Source organism: Dicentrarchus labrax, unplaced genomic scaffold (genome assembly GCF_905237075.1).
Source record: "Dicentrarchus labrax unplaced genomic scaffold, dlabrax2021, whole genome shotgun sequence".
NCBI classification, from domain to species: domain Eukaryota; kingdom Metazoa; phylum Chordata; class Actinopteri; family Moronidae; genus Dicentrarchus; species Dicentrarchus labrax.
Genome location: NW_026136713.1, coordinates 10,720,768 through 10,745,800, shown reverse-complemented (window position 1 = coordinate 10,745,800; position 25,033 = coordinate 10,720,768). Strand labels below are relative to the sequence as shown.

Below are 25,033 nucleotides of genomic sequence, written 5' to 3'. Positions count from 1 at the left end.
TAAGAGTGGTAGAAAAAACCACAAGAGCAACTGATGTGTTTGTTTCTGGTTGAAATGTGTAATTTTTCTGGCGGCAAACGTGTTTTCAAAGTGGCCAGCAGATGTCACGGTTCACACTATATATTTATGGAAATCTCTCAAACAATATGTAGGCTAATGACAATGTAATACATAGGTTATAACTGCCTACACCAAGAAAACGCGGGAAGTAGTCTAGCTACAAGTACTTCTCTAACGGAAACAACAGTTTAAAAAAAAAAAAAAAAAGTCTGTGCTAGTTTGTCACAAACTGTTAATTCAAATAAACTCACATCCCACTGAATACAAATCCCATAATCCACAGTTACGGACCACCACACAGTTTCTGCGATGTTTGTAGCTTCCGTCCAATAAGTTCTTTCGATTTTTATGATTGACGTTGTAGTCAAGCGTTGCCATTGGTTTCTATGTGGTTTCCAGGAAGTGAACGCCACAATTCTAACCACCTCCTACATGTGAGCTCCAGCGATAGCACCACGCGCAGCGTGTGGAGGAGAGAAACCGGTCGGGAAGGCAACGTCACTCCTCGGACCACCGACTCGACGTAGCGCAGCGGACAGATAGCGGAGCGGAGCGGCGTTGTCCGAGGCAGGTACCGTACCCGCTTTATTTTTTGCCGATATCGCTGAAATGCTGACAGTTGGTTTCCGAACGGTTTCCACGAGAACCGAGGGAAAGTAGGTCGTATTAGATAAGAACAGGGTGGACGCTAGGGCCTGGCAGACTGTAGGCCTGTTATTCTCCCCGCGCTGTAGTGACAGAGCCAGCCCGGGTAAAGTCTTTCTCTCGCGGCTAGTCCAGCTGCCAGCACTGGTCAGGTGCCTTAACGGACACCGCGCCACTAGTTTGGAGAGGTACCCAGTTCAGCTAGTTGGGACGAATATTTTGTCAGCCCAATAAGACTATGAATGTCGCTCAATCTGGTTGCTGGCCGGTTTACCGCATATGTTTTGCTGTTCTTTTTTTCACGTCTTTTCAGGTGCTGAAGCGATTACAGCAGAAAGATGGCGGACGACCCCAGCGCGGCGGACAGGAACGTGGAGATATGGAAAATCAAGAAGCTGATCAAAAGTTTGGAAGCTGCCCGTGGGTAAGGAATCGATTTGAGCCGTGTGTCGATATAGTAGCCTGACCTGGTGTACTAGGGGCTTTTGCTTCAGGTGATGGTGTGAATGTTGACCGCCGCAACAGCTGGAGATCGGATAAGTGGGGCCGAATCTGGGAGTGGTTAGCTTAGCATAGCTAACCTAGCCTAGCTTTTGCTGCTAGCTTGCTAGCTGCTAAACGTTAGCTGCTGTCGCATTAAGCCTGTCTGGAAGTTGGCAACGTTGTGTTAATTTGAAAGAATATATGTTTTGATTTGCCTACGTTTGTGTGTGGTTGGTGACACTGCGCAGAATCTCGCTTCAAGTCTCACGAAGGGTGTAAAGCTTTGCTAACGTTCATGTTAGCTGTGTTGCTAATGAGACCTGCATAGACGTCATCTCTGGAAAGAGGCCGCCATGGGTGTCTTTAACAAGAAACCACGTTGATGAGAAAGGAAGGCCGGCTAGCTCACAGTTCTCCTTTTTAGTCTCTTTCCTCAACTGTTTGTCTGGTCTCTTTTATTTACATGTAGATTAAATCACAGAGCTTCTATATTCCCTCAAGAGTCCACTCAGTTGCCTCATGGCAGCCGAGCAGCTCAGCGTTACATTGAGGCTTCACTGGCTACAAAATGGTCAGTTGAAAAGAAATCGAGATCAGTTGTTTGCCGGTAGGGACGTTGTGGCCTTCATGAAATATCAAACACGACATGTTAAATGTGGGTGTTGCTTAACTGGCTTGTAGCTTGCTCTGCGACAGCTTGTCGTCTAGTGCTGCGCAGAATTTGCTGTCCTGTGCTCCACCGCTGCCATGTCACACACAGTTGACCATTTGCCCTACATTCATCCAGCTGCTGCTACCTGTGTGTGTGTGTGTGTGTGTGTGTGTGTGTGTGTGTGTGTGTGTGTGTGTGCGCGCGTGTGCAGTGTCAGCCTGTACTGGTATGCTTTGTCTCTTGATAGGTAGTGAATGGAGAGACAGTGTGTAGCAGTCGAACTGAAACTCAGTCATTGGCTTCAAGGGCAGAGATTGTATACTCTGTAACTGAAAGCCCATCCTGTTTTATTGCCCTCTACCTTTCACTCTTTGTCAAGGTGATATTTTGCAAGGGAAGGTTGTGTGTTTACAAAATGAGATGAGTGTAAGAAGTGGAGATGCCTTGAAGGTGATAAATTAAGAAGTCCAAGTTGCTGTTCCAAATATTCTAAGTTGAATATAGTTAGTGGGGATAACACCTGTGATTTCAGTGTAATTTTGACATAGATATGAATAATGTTGTAGTGTTTAGCCTGTTGCACTCTAGTAGTGGTAAAGCCCTTGTGTTTATAGTGTGTTGTTAGGCACCGTATCCCATAGCGTCTTGTGTGTATGTATGCCTTAGTGTTTATGTTAGCACTAACATTAAATCCTTTTTCTCCATATAGTAACGGCACCAGTATGATCTCACTGATCATCCCTCCCAAGGACCAGATATCCAGAGTGGCCAAGATGTTGGCTGATGAGTTTGGAACTGCTTCCAACATCAAGAGTCGAGTCAACAGGCTCTCTGTACTCGGGGCCATCACTTCTGTACAGCAAAGACTAAAACTCTACAACAAGGGTATGTGTTGACAATGAAAACCAGAATAAAACCTTGCTGACTTTTTGTTTTTCAGGGGCAGCTGGACAGAATTAATTCCTATCAGGATGTCTTTACATAAAAATGACCCTCTTGTTCTCAGTAAAGGCCAGATAGATAGTCAGATCTAGAATTCAATTGACAGTTAGTCAGATGTTACAGATGCAAAGATATAATTTCAGTCTCTGTGACTAAAGCTCATCTGTAACAGAAGGTTGCATGTGATCTTTGTGCTTGTGGACAGTTGGGTCCAGATTTCTAAACACCAGGAAGTTCTCAGTAAGAGTAGTTGTAGAATGAAAATGGAAGTATATAAATATTGTTCAACATCTTTCTCAGAATGTAATTTTTACATTTTACTGTATGTATGGCGTATTATGCACCTCCTTTCAGCTTGTGATCAGCTAGTGAATGAGAAGGCAATGTTTAACTGGCAGATGTGGTGGTTATGGCATTGAATTGCAAAGTAGGTAGCAACAAGTATGTATTACCCATTACTGTAAGTGCACACATCAAATCATACATCATAATCGAAAAATATTCAAGGGAAAACAGTTTGGACATTTTGTCACTTAATGTGGCCATCTGTACAAAAACCTGATATTTGTTTGATCTCTTGGTCTCTTTTTTCTTTTTTCTCTTGCCAGTGCCACCCAATGGTTTGGTCGTGTACTGTGGCACCATTGTGACAGAGGAAGGCAAGGAGAAGAAAGTCAATATCGACTTTGAGCCTTTTAAGCCAATCAACACCTCCCTGTACCTCTGTGACAACAAGTTCCACACCGAGGTGAGAGCTTTTGCTTGTAGAGAAGATTCTTGGGACATTAGTGTCTCTTTTACACTTGCTTTCTGCCACATTCTCATTGTCTGTTCTTCTCTTAACTCTCCCCTAACACAGGCATTGACAGCCCTGCTCTCTGACGACAGTAAGTTTGGCTTTATTGTGATCGACGGTAGTGGGGCACTGTTTGGCACACTGCAGGGCAACACCAGGGAGGTGCTACACAAGTTCACTGTGGACCTACCCAAGAAGCACGGTACAGACCCACAATACTCACACAACATTGAACTTTTGATATTTTCAACTTCACAGCAGGGATCATCAGAAAATTGATAAAATGTTACTCTTAAATTGTTTGACTCGTTATTTTGCCTGTAAAGAAACATTCTAAACATTGTGTCCCTTAACATTATCTTTCTTTCAGGCAGAGGAGGGCAGTCTGCTCTGCGTTTTGCTCGTCTGAGAATGGAGAAGAGACACAACTATGTGAGAAAAGTGGCTGAGACGGCTGTCCAGCTGTTTGTGTCCAATGACAAAGTTAATGTGGCAGGAATGGTCTTGGCTGGCTCTGCCGACTTCAAGACCGAGCTCAGCCAGTCTGACATGTTCGACCCAGTAAGTCTCTGTGTGTTCTGATAAAAATCAGTACCAATGAAATATTTACAATGTAATGTATCAATAATTAATTCATGTGAATGACTTTCCAAACAATTCATAAAATAGACTGCTATGCAATTTAGAATCTGTTTAATTTCTAGATATCAAAAGACTTTGACATGGTTGATTTGTTCCTTTTTTAACATAGGTAAATCCACAACATACATACAAACAAAATAAATACATTATTTTAAATAAGATGTGTAATAAAGACAACTTATTTGTCCTTATAACTTTAACACACACTAGATGAAGGCCCTCATAAAAACATGATACAGTATTAATTTAGTGTAAATAATTACATAGTTTCTGTGTTCTAGGTAAAGGCCTGAAATTCTCTTTGTATCCTTGGTAAATACAGTGGGGTTAACTGCATGTTGTTAAGTTGCAGTTGTATATACTGTATACAGCCACACCGTAATGAAGAGTACCTGCCTTAACCCTGTCTTCACATTGCAAAATCATTTGTTACACCATTTAGTGCAATTTTCACCACAATACATCCCAACATTAGCAACCTTAACATGTGTCATTAAGTAATACACTTTATACCATGAGGGTAAAGTCTTGTGAAGTATATTGGTGAAAGGACAGAATATTAACAGGAGCAACAACAAACATGTTGGAAAATGGTCTGCATTTCCCAGACTTAACTGGGAGCTTATGTCAGCAGCTCTGGTGGTTCACTAACCCTCGAGCAATGGCAGTCTTAACACTGATATCCTGCCTCAGCTCTAGTGGTAACAAAACCCACAGCACAATTTTATAACCTTTATTGTCAGCATGTTTCTGTAGCCTCTGATAGCCTTTTACCATATTTTTCATTTTGAGGACTTTGAGAATACCAAGATTTAGTTCTTAAACTACCTGTTAAAAAATGAAATGGCTTTTAATATTAAGTATGCTCCTAACTATATCACAGCCTGTGTGTGGATATCCGTATAGTGTGTAACCTATGTGTGTGTATTTTTTTTTTTCTACAGAGGTTACAAGCCAAGGTTCTGAAGCTGGTGGACATCTCTTATGGAGGAGAGAATGGTTTCAACCAGGCTATTGAGCTCTCAGCAGAGGTCCTCTCTAATGTCAAGTTCATCCAGGAGAAGAAACTCATAGGTGAGTCATCCTGTTGACAACATCATCAGGTTTAAGGTTTTTAACTGTAACAGCTTAAGGAAACCAAAGCTTTTCCTCTGGTAGAGATTTGATTTCTAATGGTTGTCCCTCTCTATAGGACGGTACTTTGATGAGATCAGTCAGGACACGGGGAAGTACTGTTTTGGTGTGGAGGACACACTCAAGGCCCTGGAGATGGGAGCAGTGGAGATCCTCATAGTCTACGAGAACTTAGACACTATGCGTTACATTCTACGTGTGCATGGGGCAGAGAGTAACGGAGCAGAGAACGGTACACAAACCACAAATATCACATCTACCGTCGCTGAGAAACAATCAGTTATGTTATGATGCTATAATCCTGTCTCTTCTTTGAATTTTAGATGAGAAGACTTTGTACTTAACGCCAGAGCAGGAGAAAGACAAGTCTCACTTCACAGACAAGGAGGTGAGAACTACAAAGGGCAGATCTTTGTGATTTAAGTAAGCTCCATTACCCATCACGCCATGTGTTCCTGACTCTGATTGTGTTTCTAGACGGGGCAGGAACATGAGCTGATCGAGAGCATGCCACTGCTGGAGTGGTTTGCCAACAACTACAAGAAATTTGGAGCCACGTTGGAGATAGTCACAGACAAGAGCCAGGAAGGGTCCCAGTTTGTCAAGGGCTTTGGAGGCATCGGGGGTGAGCACACTGTTTACGATAGGGTTTATGACACTGGAATTGGAACATCAAGTTAGAAAGTTTGGAGGATATGTGTAACTCAGAGGTTATTTTTTTGTGGTTAAATGAGTTGGTGTACTGCTCTTTAAATAGAGGGACCAGAGTCAAGCCTGCATGTATCCACTGTGCTGGAGTGTCCATGAACAGAGTAGGAAGGTTGCCTCAGAAAGGCTTTCCTTTTTCCTTCCCTCCCCCATTTTTTTTTACTTTGCAACCTGGAATAGTGTAAGAAACAAAATAAGCCTCTCCATTATTGGCCACATAACAGCTTTGTTTTCAGGAAACATGTTGCCATGCTGCAGACCCCATACAGGCTGCTCTACCTATATTCATGTTGAGATCAGCAACAATTAAGACATTGATAGCTAGAGCAATATTATTGCAAGAATGTCACATGCTAATAATAAACATTAGCTAAACTCCATGACCTGAAGATTATAACCTATACATAGTAATATATGGCTATGAATAATTCTACTTAAAAGATGCCCTTTCAGACCACTTTCAGGAACAAGCTGTTTACATACAACTTTGGCTACAGTAGAGTGAAGTAATGGACTTCTGCACTTAGGCACAGATAGACTAGGGCCACTTGATAGGGATTTTGATACATAAGAGGGGACAGACTGTTCCAGTTCTGTTCTTTTTTCCTTCCTTGATTCACTTTCCTCCTGTCTATTTGCCACCCTGAGAGTTTTACTTGGGGAAACGTGGTGGATGGTGAGGGGAAGAAATTAGGCATACTGAATGCAAATTAAACCCCCCCGGAATTCCTAAGGTCACTGCTGTATTTACACTGCATGTTGTCCTCCCTTTTGAGGACAGGAAGGCACTGTTCAATAAAGTTTCACATTATCCCTTCTTTTCCAAGTGATTTTAAATGTGGTTTCAAACATTGTTTAACCTAAATCGTGTTTTCATCTTGCCAACCACCCTTTGAACATTAGTGGCATGATAAATAAAACTGTTCAATGTATATTTATCATGGTTCCCTGCTTCAGGTAAGACCTTGTTTCATTCTGCTGTCCAGTAGACATTAGTATGATAGAGGCCTTAATCATGCAAAATATTTAGTTTTAATATCATACGTTTTTTTTTTTTTTTTAAATCCTCAACGTCAAAGTAAGTTTTATGTTAGTTTTGCATATCAGTAAGAGTGCTTAAAATAAAGAGGATTAAGACTAATACAAATTCTTCCTTTAATGCTGCCACGATTTAACCAAACATGACATAAGCTGGCCAGTCATCATATTACCCTTGTTAATCTATCATCTTTGTGTTCCTCAGGTATCTTGCGGTACAGGGTGGATTTCCAGGGCATGGAGTACCAAGGAGAGGACGATGAGTTCTTTGATTTGGATGACTACTAGGTAGTCGGGGACTGATTTTGGGAGAAAAAAGAAAAGCAAAGGAATGAAGGAAGAAATAAGGAAAGAAAAATGCCACCTCTCTTGCAGCAAGTGAGAGGTGCAACCGTGTTGACCATATATATATGACAGACACACCTTCCAATTTACCTGTTGCATACACAAACTTGCACATACATTTCATCTGTACACAAGACAAAGTACATCACACAGGCTGAAGAGGAGTGAGATTTTCTTTCATCCAGAGAGGGAGAAAGCCCTTCCTGAATAAATCCCTGCCTTAGAGTGCTGGTTCCTTCCCCTAGTTGGATTGGACTCGACTCATTTTTGTTCTTTTTCTTTCTCCTCCCCTCCATTTTGAATGAACACAACAGCAAGTTCCCAGATTCCTCGCTGCCCCTAACCTGGTCTGAACATGAACTTTGGACTCACTCCTCACATATAGAAAATATATTTTCCTTTCTTGCCTCATCATGTCCCTACCCTCTCTCTCTCTCTTCTCCCGTCAATGCTTTCTCTCTCTTCTTTTTTTTTTTTTTTTTTTTTTTTCACATTTTTTTACTGGTAACTGCTGCTGTTGTATTTTATGAGAGTGGGGGATTTTTTTTTTACCTGGGTTTCTGTAGAGAAAGGGGGACAAAGTATTAAATTTGAACTGCTGAAAACCATTGCTACCTCCTCATCTGCTGTGGTCTCAATCCTGTGCTGTGTCTGTCCTGTTCCTGGGGGACAAAAAAACCCAATATTTTATCTGCTTTCTGACTTTAAATGAATATATTGTGATAGTCACGTGTGAGTGATAAGTATACATGACTGCTTTTAGGTGACTCGGATGTTTATTTGGTTCATTAGGATCATCCACCGCCTGTTTTATACTGCATAAAGCAAAAGGTATCTCTTTGGTTTAGGTATATATTAATGTCCTTGATATAAGATGTGTTTAGATAAAGTTACATTTTCAAGTGTCTGAATCCCAGTTACAAGGTTCAACCTTTTGATTGCATTTGTGAATTAATCTTAGACTGTTTCAATGCGATCAGAAATCCATTCGAAGTCTGAATCTGTCAATGTAGTCCTGTGGACACGATTTGAAATGTGATGACGTCTGTTTGCCTCTGTTAGGAGAATAAGCTGAAAGATGAGGGTGAGTTTTCATTCAGTGCTTTGTGAAGAAATGTCAAAGACAGAAATACAGAAGTCGTTAAAGAATGGCCTCGTTAAATACAACAAACGCAACCATTCTCTTAAAAGAACTGATTCACAGGACAAGCTAAGGAAGTGAAACTTAATTAAGGAGCTTGCTTTGATGAATTGTCAGAGTAGGCACCGAGTGTTAAGGAAGGAAACAAAACATCCTGTACATTACAGCGTTTCTAACATGTCCTGTGAAGATAACATTATATTTTTGGAACTTGAGGATGTGAGTGATTCAAACACATGTACTTGTCAACTATATTTCTTTTAATTCCTGTAGGATTCAGAAGGAAGCGTCAACAAACGTGAACTAAGGGAAATAATGATGGTAATTTAAGTGCTTGGATTCAAGCCTAGAACAGATCTTACATTAGTCCATCGTTCAGTTCCAGGTTTTACTCCACAAAGTTACCCAGTTGAGGCCCATTGTGTAATTACTATCTCACTTTTACACCTCTTCTTATTCACCTGTATTCATCATCAACCCTGCATCATCCTGTGTGGATTCTTGTACTGAAACGACCCAAAAACCTCTTATCAAAAGAAGTGCATTCAACCACATTATCACATACAACACTGAAATCCTTGTGTCAGAAGTTATATTACTATTTACCGGAGCTAGCTTTAAGTTACCACTTCCTTTCATCACACATGACTAATTAAAATAACCAACATCCTGCAGCATCATATTGCAAAACCTTATGCGGATGATTGATTTTGCCTTAGTGTATTCCTCTTCAGGATAGCAACAGCATCTTCATCCATTTGCCCTTTTGTTTGGGGGAGTCACCGGGGAAGCCTTGGTAGCACGGTTAACCAATCAATAAAAGGCAAAGCCGCGAAACAACTCCCCTTTTGACAAAATCCGTCCAATCAGCGCCTTTTTTCATCACATGGGCGTTCCCATCCCCCCACCCACCCTTTTGACACTGCCCTACCAAAGCTGTGTGGTTGAGCGAAGTGAATGACGTCTCTGCATTTGCGGGCCGCCGACGCAGGGCTGGGTTTCCATTTTCAGAGCGAGTTTTCGGGGGGGATCGTCAACATGGAGCCGGAGATGGAGGACAAAACGTTAGAGCTGATGGTAAGATTAGTTTCGTTGTGGCACCCTGGACATCCGAAGTGTTCAGTATGGCTCCTTTTATTTGTTGGTAAAGCGCCGAGGCTCGACGCGACGGCAGTAATGGGCTGAAGCGGCTTGTCGGGGAGAGGTGGAGGAGAAAGGAGGGGGAGGAGAGGAGGGGGGGGGAGAGAACCAGAAATCAGAGGGAGGGCCTGAAATTAACGATACATTTTTTTTTGTGTGTGTGTGTGCTAAGAAATGCTCCGCATACTGGTCGGATTGATAAGCGAGACCCCGCACGTCAACATCGGGTAAACGTAAGACATGTGTTGTGTTGGGTGAAATCGGTTAAATAAAGTAAATAAAGCAGCAGCGGGGTGGATTTTAAAAAAAGGGTTGATGTTTCAGTCGTCGGTCGAAGACAGCCGAGGATCCTCGGGGTAGCGTTGACTGCGGTGACGCTGCGCCACTTTAACTGGGCCCTGCCTCGTACTTAGCCATCCAGCTAACACAGGCTACAAGGCGATGAACCACCGTAAATTTACGGGTTTGTTATATTATTTAGTTTATGTTTAGACAGCCTACGCGGTAATTGATAATGCGGGACAGTCGAACAGGTCCCGTAATACAACGCAGTGGGAGCTAAAACAGCAACAATGGGCTGCTTGTCTGTTTATATTTTCAAAGTGCGTAGAAGGAAGTGTATTGCTTTTTCATTCACATAGCGTTACCACGATTAGCGAGGTAGCAATTAGCTTAATGGCTAGCATGCTAAAAATGCTAGGTGTACTTTATGGGCATTAACACGCCAAAATAAGTCAATTGTTTAGTGTGATGTGATATATTTTGGCAACCAGAAACTCAAACTGTCATTATAATTGAAGTTTCGCTATGTAAGGCGGTCAGATTTGGTTATTAATTGACCTCGTTTTCTTGTGAAAATGATGCTTTCTTGTCAAGCTAGCCACCTAGGCTAGCGTTAGCTTACAAATAGCTAACATTAACATTTCAGGGGTCAAAGTGGTCGTGAGGAAGACGTCAATTAAGATAAGGCACAAATGTGTTTTTGTCGTTGAACTTACACATGGATCAAGTTACAGTTCATTCTCCATATCTGAAATACAGCACAGTCCTCAGTTTCTCTAACAAACAGATCAATTGTATCGCAACACTTGCTATTGACGAAGTAAGTAAGGCCAAGAAAGTAATATGTTTTTAAATTATATGGACCAGACGTGTCCTGTGGTACATAAACCTACCTGAATGAGCAGTTCATGCTTGTTGTTGTTGTTGGTTTCTTATTCACTATTATAATAATAATAATAATAATAATAATAATGACTGTCATCGTCAGAAATTAAATAAATGTATAGAAACAAATCATTAATGGATCCATCCAGTAGATTACACACTCACCAGACCTTCCAAGGTATTTAAAAGTTCATCAAATTTAAACGGCAAGTAAAATGACTATGTGAAGACTGAAGAATAATAAGATGTAATAGATGCACTGCCTTCCAAATCTTTAATTGTTTTTATGACCTTAATTTTGTTTTTTAAGTACAAAATACAAATGTACCTACTTAAGTGCTTACAGTGTCAATGTTAAAAAGAGTATATTAGTGTAATTGATCAAGACCACATACTATATTTATCTCATGGAGTGGATACATTTACACTAAGGCTCTATTTCCTCGCACTGAAGAATGATTACACAGGACAAAATGGAGGAAATATTATACATTTGAACAGGTATTTGGGTACGGTAATCTTACAAACCTACCTAACTTTAGAATTTTGTCTGGATTGTGTCTGTGTATTTAATTTGATTTTATTTTTTTGTCCCAGTGTTGTTCACTAACCACTCATGGGAGTGGGGATGGCAGAACAGCGGGTGGGGTTTTCTGTCAAAACAAAAGTGACATTAATTTGACAATTAATCCCATTGCCCCTCCCTCTCCTCTACCTATCCCCACCCAGTTCACGTCTATTAATGCTTCTGTGTGTATGTTTATCAGTCTGTATCTTGTGTGTGAAGGAGTGTGTGTTCCTGCGCTCACTGTGCCAATGTGTGTGTAGCTCTAATACTGGTTTTTCCCCTCACCTTATCCCCCACCTCCTCCCCTCTTCTTCTCTCCTCACTTTTGACGGTTACACACCCACCTCCCCTCAATCTCAAACCAAACCTTATTTATTTATTTATTTTCCCCATTATTATTGAATTCTTACACTTTTTCACACTCCGCCTGTCCTGTTCCTCACCAACTCCTTGCCACTTACATCCATCTGTCCATCCATTGATCCATTGATTCACTCATCTCCTTTGGTTTCCTGCTCCCAACTTCCCTCATCAACCCCCCCTCTACTTTTCCTTTACTTCTCATTTCTGGTCTCTCGCTCTTCCCTTTCTCTTCCTCCCTCACCCTGTCCACTTCGTTCTCCTCCTCCCTTCCTCCCTTCCTCTCTCTCTCTTTCACACAGTGCTCTGTGCCTCGCTCTCTCTGGCTGGGCTGCTCCTCGGTGGCTGAGAGTTTGTGTGCACTCAGGTGCCTGCAGAGCATCCCCTCCACCCGGGCTCACAACCAGGTTCTGCCTCTCTCCTCTTAATTCTGCTGCTCCTCCTCCTCTCCCTTCCCTTCCTCCCTCGCCATCTCCTCACCCTTCACTTTTTCGCCCACTCCACACGACTCCTCATACCACCTTGGTGCGGACAACACCCACTCACCCCCTCACCCTCCTACCTCTCCTCACCTTCCGTTGTCCTTTCCTCCCTGTTGGAAGCACACTGCTCTCAGGTTCTTCTCTGGTGCATCCTCAAACTCTCTCTGCTTGAAACACAATTGTAGCTCTATAAACCGTAATTGACTTCTTTATAATCTTGTCAAATCACCGGTTTTTCGTCTAATTTAGGCCCCAGAGTGCTCAGAAAGTCAAACAGTGATTTTGTAATGTCATGTAAAAACCTGGAGACTTGTACAAACGGATGAATTTGAATAGTAGACTAGATTAGATAGTAGATTTCCCAAGTAGTTTGGTGTGAGGAGGAAGAATGAAGGGGGTACCAGAGAATAACCCTGCATTGAGGAGTAACGTTTTCTCCTCTTCTACCTGGAGGTGTGAGGGCCGAGGTGGGGGGTCTTCCTTCAAGCTCTGAGAGGCTACATGCTTGCTTGCCTGCCTGCCTGGCCAACCTGGTCTGTCTGTTTTTATTTCTCCTTCCTTCTCTTCTTCTGCTCTGCATGATCATCAACACATCAACACCAGCAAGCCCATTCTGGCTTCTTGTCCTGTCTGCTTTGGTCTTGGTATCTGACCGTTTGTTTGTTTGTGTGGTTGTGTTAGTGCCAACCACTGACAGAGAACCTCTCTATTGGTTGCAGCATCACCAATTTGGACAGATAACTGCACCGAGCAAAACCTGGAACAGCTCTTGAGAGGGTTCTAGGTTTTACTTGGAGAAGAATATCTAGATAACTTAGTGCTAACAGTAATCCTGTTTTTTTGTTTTTAAGATAGGCCAAGGGTTCAGCACGCCAATTGCAAGTCTACGGCCTCTATTCAACCTTTTTCGCCAACATAGCCATTTTCAAAGACTGTGACCTTGGCTCAGTCATCACTTACACAGATATGCGATACTCTCTCCCAGGTAAAGGCTGCGTTTGTCCCATTTCCTCAAATTAGTTTAACATATCTGGGAACAGGGAATATACATTGTTTAGAAAAGGAAAAAAAACAACTTACATATAATTATTAAGCATTTGTCCCCTTTGATTGTGTTTCACGTGTAGTTACGCTCTGACAAGGTTGTTCTGTTCATACTCATTCTGGAGAGTTTCAGGGTATGCTCTAAAGAAAATGTGCTAGCTTGATGAAAATTTTAATTTTACAGTATGCAAACATGTTTGTTAAAGATGTCTTTCTAACATTAATAGTCCAGCTTATACTAAGTCACAAGTAAAACCAGTAAACATCAATCATAAGAGGATAGCAGCTCCTCATGTCGGTTTGTATGTTTGTAATAATGAGTGTCGGATTATATTACTGCCAAACTGTCCGTGACTTCCAAAAATGTGTATATACTATAAATAACATGTTACTTACCATTTATATATATCATTGTTTATTATATATTATATTTTATTAAGTGTTGCCATCAGGCAAGTCAAGGCTGAATGGTCAGCATCTCAATCTATTATTTAATTAATAAGTGATTTGTGCCATAACCCTGTTGTTTATTAATATGGCTCTCTAGCTTGTTTGCAATGCACTTGTAAAGGTCTGATTGTAAGACTTGTCATGCTAGAAATAGGTGGGATCTGGTTACCTCCCAGTTTTTTTCCTATCCTCTCTATATGCTGTAAGACCACTATCTGATTTAAGTTTCATTACAGTCATGCCTGAGCTGCTGCCAGTGACATACCCAAGATGCTGCAGTTTAATTTCCTGTCCAGACTACTTAGCCCACATCACAGACAAGCAAGCAAATAGATTCCTTTTGTTGCAGTGCTCAGTTTTTTCACTCCATATGTGTGTGTATGCACGGGTGTTTGTGCGTGCACGCCTCAGAAGTCATGATGGTTACCCTTCCTTGGCTGTGTTTGTGGCACTCTTGTGTCCAGCGCTGTCCACACCGCTGCCCTGGCTCTCACAGTGCCTTTAACACAGATGCAAAGACAACAAAACACTAACCTGCACCGTGTCTTTTGTTTTGTTCTTTTTCTACAGAACACATCAGGGATGGAGTCACAGAACCTCGTGGACGATCTGTCGCCAAAGAAGAACACAGTTCTCAAGGTGTGTTTGTGTGTACAGTTTGTGTATCCATTATGACCACAGGTTGGTGAAACAGAAATTAGCATTAGGAACCCTCATATAAAGGTTGCTATTGTGGTTAAAGCTTTCACAGACTTCACAATCATTGAACTTTGAGAAAGTTCCATTTAACGATGCTGAATATGATTTATTTTGGATTCACCACAGTCACAAAAGTGACATCAGAATTTTTTTTGTAGTTCCCTTCATGCCATAAATTATTATTATTATTATTATTATTATTATTATTATTATTACTACTACTACTATTGGATTGCTTGATTGACAGCTGAAATTAGTTCCTACAGTTCCTATGTAACACCCAAGACTAGAACAGTGCCTTAACAAGACTAATTTGCCTCATATGAACCTCTCAAAATACTCTAAATCTGCATGTGCCCGTGATCTTTACAGCTTAGTAATGGTCCTGTTGTGGGGTCCCGCAAGCGTCCGTCAGAGGGGAACTACGAGAAGGAGAAGGAACACTGCATCGCCCTGTTTGATCAGTGGTCGGAGGCCGACCAGGTGGAGTTTGTCGAGCGCCTGATCTCCCGTATGTGCCACTACCAGCACGGCCACATCAACTCCTACCTCAAACCCATGCTGCAGAGGGACTTCATCACTGCGCTGCCAGGTACAAATACACATATAAATGCAAAGTTTAGCAGTAACCACTTTAGCATGAGCTCCAGCGAAGTTAGGTATTCCTGAAATGCTCACCCATGTTTTTGTATTATTGATTTGCACATTTTTTAAAAAGGCATTTTTTAATATTTCAAATAAATACCACTAAACACGGATTACTTCTGAAAAATAAAATCTAATAATAATGATCCCCAGGCATAGATAAACCAACCAGATGAAATCCTATTAATTTTGCAGCAAGCACTCACTCAGCCCCTTCTCTTCCTCCCTTCAGCCCAAGGCTTGGATCACATAGCGGAGAACATCCTGTCTTTCCTGGATGCACGCTCGCTATGCTCGGCAGAGCTGGTGTGTAAGGAGTGGCAGAGGGTCATCTCTGAGGGTATGCTGTGGAAGAAGCTCATCGAACGCATGGTCCGCACCGACCCACTCTGGAAAGGCCTGTCTGAGAGACACCAGTGGTGAGAATGGTCATTGACCCATTTACACACATACAGAGTTAACCATCCTACTTTTGTTGTACATTAAGATCTAAAAAGGGCCAACACTCTTGAAGGAATTAAGATTATGCTTTCTGAGGATACAATTTATTTTCAGTGTGTTTTTTAGTCTTCTTTAATTTAGGATGGGAAGAAAGGCAAACATTTACTTGGTTGGTCTTGAGTGTCTACTGTAGGTAAAAGAAAATCCCAGTGGATACAAAACAGATGTCATTCTTATATTTTTCTTGCCCTAGGGAGAAATATCTGTTCAAGAACCGCACGTCAGAAGTCCCACCCAACTCCTACTATCACTCCCTTTATCCCAAGATCATCCAAGACATAGAGGTAAGACACGGCAAGATGGACATTTGAGTATTAACTGAACACGTTTTTTTAGATTTTAGTCATTTTGTGCAGCTTTCATTATTGTACAAGATATTGTCTATTGCTGTATGTGTAGTATTGTAGTATCTCAAAAAACGTATGAAACCAAGGCTACGTTCACACTGTTTTTGCCTGCATATAATAGGATCTTCCCATTCTGATTTGGGTCACTTTCATATGTGGTATCCATCAGATATAGGTGTGATTTCTTTTTGTTCTTTCATTTATTTATTTTTGTAATACAACCTCATTGTGAACGGTCATATCAGAATTCATGAGTCACTCAGTTGATACAAACCTGGAAGACTGCTGCAGTGGAGGTAGTCAGTGGCAGGACAGTGAGGTGTTAGACCAATTATTTGGGGTGACACTTCTATCTGCCAAAACTTGAGGGCTCAAATTGTAACAGACTCTGCATCCACACACAGCTCCATACAAAAGTAGTAGCCACTGTTTCACAAAAAGCCATAATTAAAGATTTGGCTGTCTTCATCCTTTCCCTCGTCCTTGTTACGTGCTCACAAATTTGCAGCTTCCACTGCCCATCAACTTTGGAAAAAAACTGTACACGTTGTCTTCAGTGGCCTCCATATTCTGTACGACAGCGTGCTGAATCATATGGCGTGTGGTTTTTTTTTTTTGTGTGTGTGTGGGTCAGTTCAGGGCTGTGGTGTGTTCATATTCGAATCTGATATGGGCCACATTTAAACATATGTGTACAGCCAAACCAAAACATCTGACCTGAAAGGTAAATCAGAATTGAGTTACTTTATTTTATTTATTTATTTATTTATTTATTTATTTTAGACTGAACAGTCTGCAAAATGTTGGTACAGTCATGTAGAAAATGGATAATGTTGTTTACAGCTAATTAATAAGGTTGAGTTAATTGTCTTGGTATTATTCTAATCACAGCGATCTCATTAACACTTTCCACCTCACTAGATCTCACACCTGTTTCTGTCCCCTCTAATATTATTACAGTACGTGATACTTGCCTCTATCCTGTCTCTGTTCAACTACAGTGCTTCTCTTTCTCTCATTGATTGCCTCCTGTGTTTGTCTTTCTCATGGTTTCTCCTTCTTTCCTCCAGACTATCGAGGCTAATTGGCGATGTGGCAGACACAACTTGCAGAGGATTCAGTGTCGCTCAGAAAATAGTAAAGGGGTTTACTGTCTCCAGTACGACGATGACAAGATCATCAGTGGCCTTAGGGACAATTCCATCAAGGTACGTGTGTATTGAACATCAAGGACAGTCTGAGGCCTATGAAATTATGACTTTGCCCCTTTATTGATGTCTTTGCCACTGTGCCCTGCCACCCATTGGCTCTTTTTCTTTACTTTCTGTTTCAAAACTACTTAAGAGGCTTGTCTAGTGGAGATGTTAGGTACTTTGTTTTGAAACAAAAAAAAATTTTTGTTTTCAAATGAATAGAATGTTTGTCTTATGTGAGCTATATATATTTTCTTATGTTCTAATGTCAAATCTATCTGTCATCCTTGTCTAAGGATGGACGGTATATGAACAGGCAATGCACTGATGGCTCCTGGAAACAACAACTCATTGCCTAGAATTACAGCTGATAAGATCTCTATACCAGCCAAGCAGCAGGATGTGAAAATGTTATCATGGCCCTTGATTTAGTTAGAAATCAAAGTTGTTCACAAAAGCGATCTTGACATCCTTTTTGTTGAGTATTTCTATACGTTTACTGGTTACTAGAGCTGTTAAGACTTAAATGTAATTTTTACAGCATTGATTTCATGTCCCACAACTGAACTTCGCGCAAGGTGGATAAAAGACTGCTACTTTTTTTTTTTTGTTTGCAAAGTAAAGTTTGCAACGTTAGTAGTTTAGTTTGTTTGATCTCAGAACTGACGTGTAGAAGTAATTAACATCGATCTCATTTGTGCATTAAACACCAGCAGTGGAGAGAGCCAAAGTTGTTGGCTGTGAGAAAGGCATGCTGGCTGTGTGGTGCTGCTCTGGTTGTTTTCTTCCAACCTGGGTTTGTGTATTTATGAATTGAATCTTTTCTTCTGGCTTCGTATGGCTTATCGTCTTATTGTCTATGGCGCTGAGCTAAACCAGCAGACACTGAGACAGAACACAAGTGAATTACAGGATAAAAGAGCTCAGCTCCAGACCTGTTGTGTTTTCCACTTATCTGTCTGGCCTGGGAGAAGAGGAGAGGAGAGGAGAAGATGATGGAGAGGAGGATGGAGGGAGGAGAAGAGCGGATTTGTCTTATTGTTCTGGAAGAGGCTGACGTACACCCAGGGTAGAGCTGAATGGCGCTTTCGTACATACACAGAGCTCAGCACAGCAGTGGGGAAATGGGGCATGAACACTGCTGAGAGAAAAGCATGGCCCAAATCTGCAACCTTCTCACAACCACTTATTTTCCCTCTTTCTGTGTCCTCTTCTGTCAGTATCTCCTATTCCCTTGGTTTTACTCATCTTCCTCTCTTCTCTTATTGCTGTCATTGTAGATTTGGGATAAGCAGTCTCTGGAGTGTCTGAAGATACTGACCGGTCACACAGGCTCAGTGTTGTGTCTGCAGTATGATGAGAGGGTCATCGTCACCGGGTCTTCTGACTCAACCGTCAGGTACAACACACATCTTGTTACAGAAGGAACATATTGTACTTTGTAGTAGGACCCAAAGCTCTGTCCACAAGGTTAAAACAGATTGAAATCACTTAAGAGGAAGTTGTTACTCACTATTACTTAGGCTGAATGTCTGGATAACTTAATGGGATTTTACACAACTATGCTTGGATCAAACATCAATCATTTATCTATTTTTACTAACCAATTTTAAGTTAACACATTGAACGCTTGGTTAACATAATGCTAATGGCCATTTATAGATACTAAATGTATTATCCTCAGAAATGGACTTCAATGATAGTCAAAAGTAATGCAGCTCATTGTTTGGGTTGATTACTCAGTAAAGAGCAGTTAACACCAACATCAGTGTTGAAGACACGTTTGTTTGTTTCATGTAGAGAAGTGTATATAAGCAGAATAGTTGATTTTTAAAAGGTACAGCGTGGTGGGCGTCATGCAACCAACGTGTTCCTGCTGCACAGCTTCTCTAACTGAAGGGAATGCTTGACATGTTATGTTCAGATACACAAGGATATACTTGAATGATAATAAATCGTACATATTAATCGTGAATACATCATCAATCATAAAGAATTACTCTAGTGGCCAGTTTGTTCTGCCATTTAAAATAGAGTGCGTCTAATGGATACAATGAATACTTCATCCACACAGCAACATGTACAGAATTGCATACTACACTGTTTGTATGAGGAGATGACGACTTGTTTTCTTTTCACCAAAAACCGCAAATTTCTATCATTACTAGAGATAGTGGGATATGTTTTATTGCAGATATTTAAAGACCGTGTGTGTGTGTGTGTGTGTGTGTGTGTGTGTGTGTGTGTGTGTGTGTGTGTGTGTGTGTGTGTGTGTGTGTGTGTGTGTGTGTGTGTGTGTGTGTGTGTGTGTGTGTGTTGACACTTGCTTGGCTACTGCACACAGAAGCTCAACATTAATTCTCTTATTACTTCACACTTCAGCCGTACTCACTGGGCGGTATCCAAGGAAAATGTGACTTCACTTCCTTAGCAACAGCTTGACAGGCACTTTGTTTGTAGGTTGGGTTGTCAGCTTTTCCAGTGTGTTCTGCGTTTGACTCTTAATGCCCAGCGGTGCAGTTCAGTTACATGTTCTTAACAGCCTCTCGTGTGGTGTGTGTGTGTGTGAGAGACTCTCCATTGTAAAACTAATAAACATAATTCTCTCTCATGTCTCCATTGTTTTCCTTTGCTCCCATTACATTTCTTTTCCATTCTCCACCATCAACTGTCTTTTCTTTCATTTTGACCACTCTTCCCGTTGCCCCCATCTCATTTTTCTTTCCTACTCACCCCTTCTTCCTGTCCTTTTCCACGTTTCTCACCCCTTTGTCATTTCTTCCCTCTTTGTCTCACGACCCCATTTTTCCTTCCTGCTCAATTCCACATTTTCTTTTCCTCTCTATCACCTTTGATCCTACTTCTCTTTTTTCTTCCTCCTGTTTCCACTCCATCCCTCTCCCTCTACCGCTCCTCTTCTGCAGGGTGTGGGAGGTGACGACGGGTGAAGTACTGAACACACTGATCCACCACAACGAGGCAGTTCTTCACCTGCGCTTCGCCAATGGCCTGATGGTCACCTGCTCCAAGGACCGATCAATTGCCGTCTGGGACATGGCCTCTCCTACTGACATCAGCTTACGTCGTGTCCTTGTGGGACACCGGGCTGCTGTCAACGTGGTCGACTTTGACGACAAATACATTGTGTCTGCCTCAGGGGACCGCACCATCAAGGTAAGCCATTTGTGAATTCAAACCAGAGACCCTCTGATTAAAAGCCTGCTTGGAAAGGAATTTGCCAACATGCAATGTGAAAGATTGAATAGAGAAAGGTGGATTAGAAGATTTTAATCAGGTGTGAATTATATGGACTACGATACTATCAGTACCTTAAGTTTGAGTGAGTCTTAAAACTATGTTTTGTTACTTGTTATTCATTAGAATAAATACAGGCTGTTTTACAAAGCTTTCTGTCTTGCCCCTCCCCCCCTTTAGGTATGGAGCACCAGCACCTGTGAGTTTGTTCGCACTCTAAATGGTCATAAGCGGGGCATTGCCTGTCTACAGTACAGAGATCGTCTTGTGGTCAGCGGCTCATCTGACAACACAATCCGGTAAGTGTGAGATTCAACATGTATATGGCTTAATATATGTATTTAAAATGTACATTTGTTAAAAGAATATAAGTATGATCAGTTAGCTGAAAACACTTTGAGTACAGGTCTATTTGACTTAATGCAGTTTCATGATACAAATGTCATTGTTTTAAACAATAATATAAACTACATAAACAGTGAAGGGACTCTATATTGTGTTGTGTGTTTACTAAGGCTTCTCTTTCTCTAGGTTATGGGACATAGAGTGCGGGGCATGTTTGCGAGTGCTGGAAGGTCACGAGGAGTTGGTGCGCTGCATTCGCTTTGACAACAAAAGGATTGTCAGCGGCGCCTACGACGGGTCAGTCTCGTACACACACATACACACACATACAGCTTTGTGCACAGAGACGTATTTTGTTTCTGACGTTGTGTCGTCTCATGTTTCTCTCTGCAGTAAGATCAAGGTGTGGGACCTGCAGGCAGCCCTGGACCCACGAGCCCCCGCCAGCACATTATGTCTGCGCACTCTAGTGGTAGGTATCACTGATTTAGCCTGTCGCCACATCGCTGACTGATGGAGCTCATGCACAAGTATCTTAAGCTGCAGTTCCTTTAAATACACTCTTAACTGTTGGCTAAAAAAAACCTCAACTGTATAGGATTTAAAAAAAAGTCAAACACAAAAGCTCCCTCTCTTAAAGCAATGTGTTTTATTTTTCACATTAGTTTCAACCATTGTTAATAGTTAATTTAACTTCTTTGCTTCTTGAAATGTGTGCCTTATTGGTAGTTTTGAGAATCGTTAGATATTGAAGAGATGAGCCCTAATGTTCTAATTTTAAGTACGCTTATCAAAAACTGATGCTTTCATGATGAATTTAATGTTCAGTTGTTTTTTTTATGTTTAGAGAGGTGCCAATTTAATTCTAATTGGTTGTTTGCTGTTGAATTTTAATGCATTATACTAAGATGTTTGTAATGTTTAGTCTGCTCTCATAGATATGAATGGGACACACATTTATGGTATGTCAAGCTGGTGGTTTCAAAATGTCCATTCATATAAACCTGTGGGGGAAATCCAGCGATTCCCTAAGTAAAGAATTTATTTTTGATTTGGTGCCAGTTAACAATCTCACATTAATATTTTGCCTTGCTTCATCAACCTACACTTCAAGCTGCGTTTCCGTGGTGAAATCACAAACTCCCATGGTCTGCCTGTGTGTTGACATAACTTCTTGATTCATTGTGTTTTCAGGAGCACTCTGGCCGTGTGTTCCGCCTCCAGTTTGATGAGTTTCAGATCATCAGCAGTTCTCACGACGACACCATTCTGATCTGGGACTTTCTGAACGTCTCGACCAATGGCCAGTCAGAGGGACGGTCTCCCTCCCGCACCTACACTTACATTTCTAGATAGCAGGTACAGAGAGACACACACACACACACACACACACACACACACACACACACACACACACACACACGTGTTCACATATAGCTAATAAGACCTTTCTGTAAAAAAATTTGCCTGTGTGTGATTGCACACTTTTTTTTTTTACCCCCCAGGTGGCGCCATTCACCGCACCCTTTCTTGGAGGAGCCCAGGGCTGATTGGCTGATGGGTGCGTCCATCACGGAAAGGAGCCCATCTCTTCTCCTTCCTCCTCGTCATCTCTCTGTCCGCCTCCCACGCCGCCCCCCCGCCACCTCCACCTCCCTGCCCGTTCTGACAGACTCTCGAGCTTGTGCCCATTGGCTGCCAGTACTGTGACATGCACTCAGACATGCACACACACAGGTCAACACTGATGAGGATTCCCTACTACAGAACCAACTCTCCCAAGAAGTTTCACCTTCTACTACTAATTTATGTTTTGTAAAGTACACTAATGACAGTATTAACTTAGACATTATATAAGTCACAAGCTCCTTTTTGTCCCCTTGATACAAGCAGCTTCTGCTCCTCAGTTTTCGACCCCTGCCAAAACAGGTTTCCACAGACATGGAATCGCTTATAGATATATATTTATATATATTACACACATACATTCACATACACACACACTCTCACACCCACACACACAGTGGCACAGTTGGACAGAGGATGACCGGAGCTGTGATGCGGGAGACAGAGACTCTTTACTCAGCTCTAGGAAAGGAGGGAAGGATTGGAGATGGAGGGAGTGAACGAGGGAGAACTGTGGCTGACTTGCCCGCTCCCTCTCACTCCCTCTCACTCCTCCCTGTCTCTCTCTCCAACCCCCCTTCGCCCCCCCACCCCTCTAAACCCCCAGAGATGCACACTCGCTTGGAATATGGGGGCGCACACATTCAAGTTTGCGTGAGTGTGTGTTTGTGTATGTGGACTTGTGAAACGGCAGAACAGAGCAGAAGCGTCAAACAGACAGACATGCATGTGAGGTTGCCTTGGATACAGCATCCCGGTACACCTCTGCTTTTTTTTTCTCTTTAACTCTTACTTTCTTACTGTTTTTTATTACTGTTATTTTCTCATTTTATTTGAGTATTTTGGTTCTTAGTACAAAAATCATACTAAGCGTAGTCCTCTTTCTCTTCCCCTCTCTCTTACTGTCTTTTTCCTAATTTCTTTCTTCTAACTTCGACCCTTGTTCATCTGTCCCTTTCACTCCATCTTTCTCCCCCCAATCATCTACGTGCTTGCTTTGGTTATGAGAGAAGCTGGAACTCGAGCTCAAATTTAGCTGTAAACGGAGTTGTCTTGTCAAAAATTGTGTTGTATATTAAAAATGATTTTTTAAAGAAGAAAATGACCTTATTGTGAATAAAGTACTTGACAGTGGTGGAGTGTTGAGCCAACTGTAACATGAATGAGTGTCTAATTGTCTGTCTGTTCTTGTCTGTGTGTGTATGTGTGGTTGGATTTGTGCGATCTTGCCTTTGACATGTAGATACAACACTCAGTGCTTTCAATCTGTACCTTTTGTACTCCAGATAAACAGCTGGGAACCTGCTGCTGTCTGTCCCGCAGATAACAAAGAATTCAGACATTTGGAATTTTATGTGGAATTCCTGATTGTTCACAACAAGAAAACAATTTGTTTGACAAAAAAAGTGGTCTTCCTGAGTGGAGTTTTCTCAGCTCAACTCAACTGACCAAACTCCATCTACTGAGGAAGGTGTGATTGAAAGCTCTGTGGAAAAAAAAAAACTAGTTAACTGGGCTTTGAGTAAAGAATTTGTTTAGTCAAACTACTGTTTCCAAGATTAAGAAAGAACGTTTAGGCTCCACTGTGTTTCATGCGCACTCATTCCCAGTTTTGATTCTTTGCCTAGTTTGACCTGTTTTATGTGGAGCATGAGAAACCTGTTTTATACATATTGATGTATATGATTCTAACAGTATCCAGGTTTATGATCATCTGTCTACGGTGTCTGGATGTTTCATCTCAACCATATTTTCAGTTGTAATATAACCAGGATATTCTGTTTACAAGAGCAACACTCAACAATTGTGAGGAACTGATGGAATGTGTGATGTCATAAAGGTTAAGAACTCTCAGAAGATTGTTAGAACAGAACTCGATACAATGCTGTAGCTGCAGGTGCAAAGTGTAAGTGATCCTCTGGGTGAGATCTGAGCTTCTTGTATCCACTGTGGTATTGATATGGATAGCAGCGCTTCCGGTAGGTAGTTTTAAATCATCTTTTTGTCCCACTATGTTCTTTATGTCTTCAAAGGATGACCTTTTTTTTTTAATACACACTGGCCTTAGTTATGTTTATTTTACTTTCTTAAAGTTTCTGTCCTCCATAGCTTCATCAGGTAAAATTAATTCAGACCGTTTATAAATAATAATAAAACAGTAATAAGTGATTAAATGTATGCAGAATTCCCCTGTTTTCTTTACTTGAGTCAAAAATTGTAAAGGGTAAAGTAACTTAAGGCCAGTTTGCATCCACTAATAATAATTTAACTTTGGTTAATTTGTAATTCCATTTTATGTTCATTGTCAACCCTTTTTAATTCATGCACCCATCAGTAAAACTTTCCAGTGTGCAAAAACTTATTTTTACAATTGTGACATGAAACCTTTTTAACCAATGTTGCTTGAACTGTTGTGTTAAGGCATTATCAGAGTATTCCAGATGGCCACCAGGTGGGAGTATGAACTCAGCTATCTCCCACAGTGTAATGTGTTTATGAGACTTGGCCTCTGACTGTTTGGTAGCCAAGTTTGGAGTCTAAATAACCTGTTACAGTAGATCACATACTCAGTCTTGTAAACAGTGGAACTGTGAAGGAGGAATTTATGTTTGAGATGCTTAAAGT

General features: G+C 41.4%; 2 protein-coding genes across 7 annotated transcripts; both read left to right on the top strand.

Annotated features, from left to right (window-relative positions):
* The first annotated feature begins 464 nt into the window (after positions 1-464).
* On the top strand, positions 465-8,053 carry LOC127373991 (eukaryotic peptide chain release factor subunit 1). Of its 2 annotated transcripts, none has more exons than XM_051418886.1 (11): positions 465-631; positions 1,019-1,129; positions 2,550-2,725; positions 3,391-3,530; positions 3,642-3,780; positions 3,949-4,139; positions 5,165-5,294; positions 5,413-5,586; positions 5,678-5,742; positions 5,832-5,979; positions 7,306-8,053. In XM_051418886.1, the coding sequence occupies exons 2-11, from the start codon at positions 1,044-1,046 to the stop codon at positions 7,386-7,388; spliced, it is 1,332 nt and encodes a 443-aa protein (XP_051274846.1). In that variant the 5' UTR covers positions 465-631; positions 1,019-1,043; the 3' UTR covers positions 7,389-8,053. The 2 variants fall into 2 exon arrangements, with proteins under 2 accessions (XP_051274846.1, XP_051274848.1); XM_051418888.1 differs by lacking the exon at positions 465-631 and adding an exon at positions 764-893.
* Positions 8,054-9,521: 1,468 nt separating this feature from the next.
* Positions 9,522-23,571, top strand: LOC127373990 (F-box and WD repeat domain-containing 11-B). Of its 5 annotated transcripts, none has more exons than XM_051418881.1 (13): positions 9,522-9,663; positions 14,368-14,436; positions 14,869-15,088; positions 15,374-15,560; positions 15,836-15,926; positions 17,060-17,197; positions 18,463-18,581; positions 20,107-20,356; positions 20,618-20,736; positions 20,969-21,079; positions 21,176-21,254; positions 21,977-22,141; positions 22,288-23,571. In XM_051418881.1, the coding sequence occupies exons 1-12, from the start codon at positions 9,544-9,546 to the stop codon at positions 22,136-22,138; spliced, it is 1,665 nt and encodes a 554-aa protein (XP_051274841.1). In that variant the 5' UTR covers positions 9,522-9,543; the 3' UTR covers positions 22,139-22,141; positions 22,288-23,571. The 5 variants fall into 5 exon arrangements, with proteins under 5 accessions (XP_051274841.1, XP_051274845.1, XP_051274842.1 ...); XM_051418885.1 differs by lacking the exon at positions 9,522-9,663 and adding an exon at positions 9,844-9,959; XM_051418882.1 differs by lacking the exon at positions 9,522-9,663 and adding an exon at positions 9,853-9,953.
* The last annotated feature ends 1,462 nt before the right edge of the window (positions 23,572-25,033 follow it).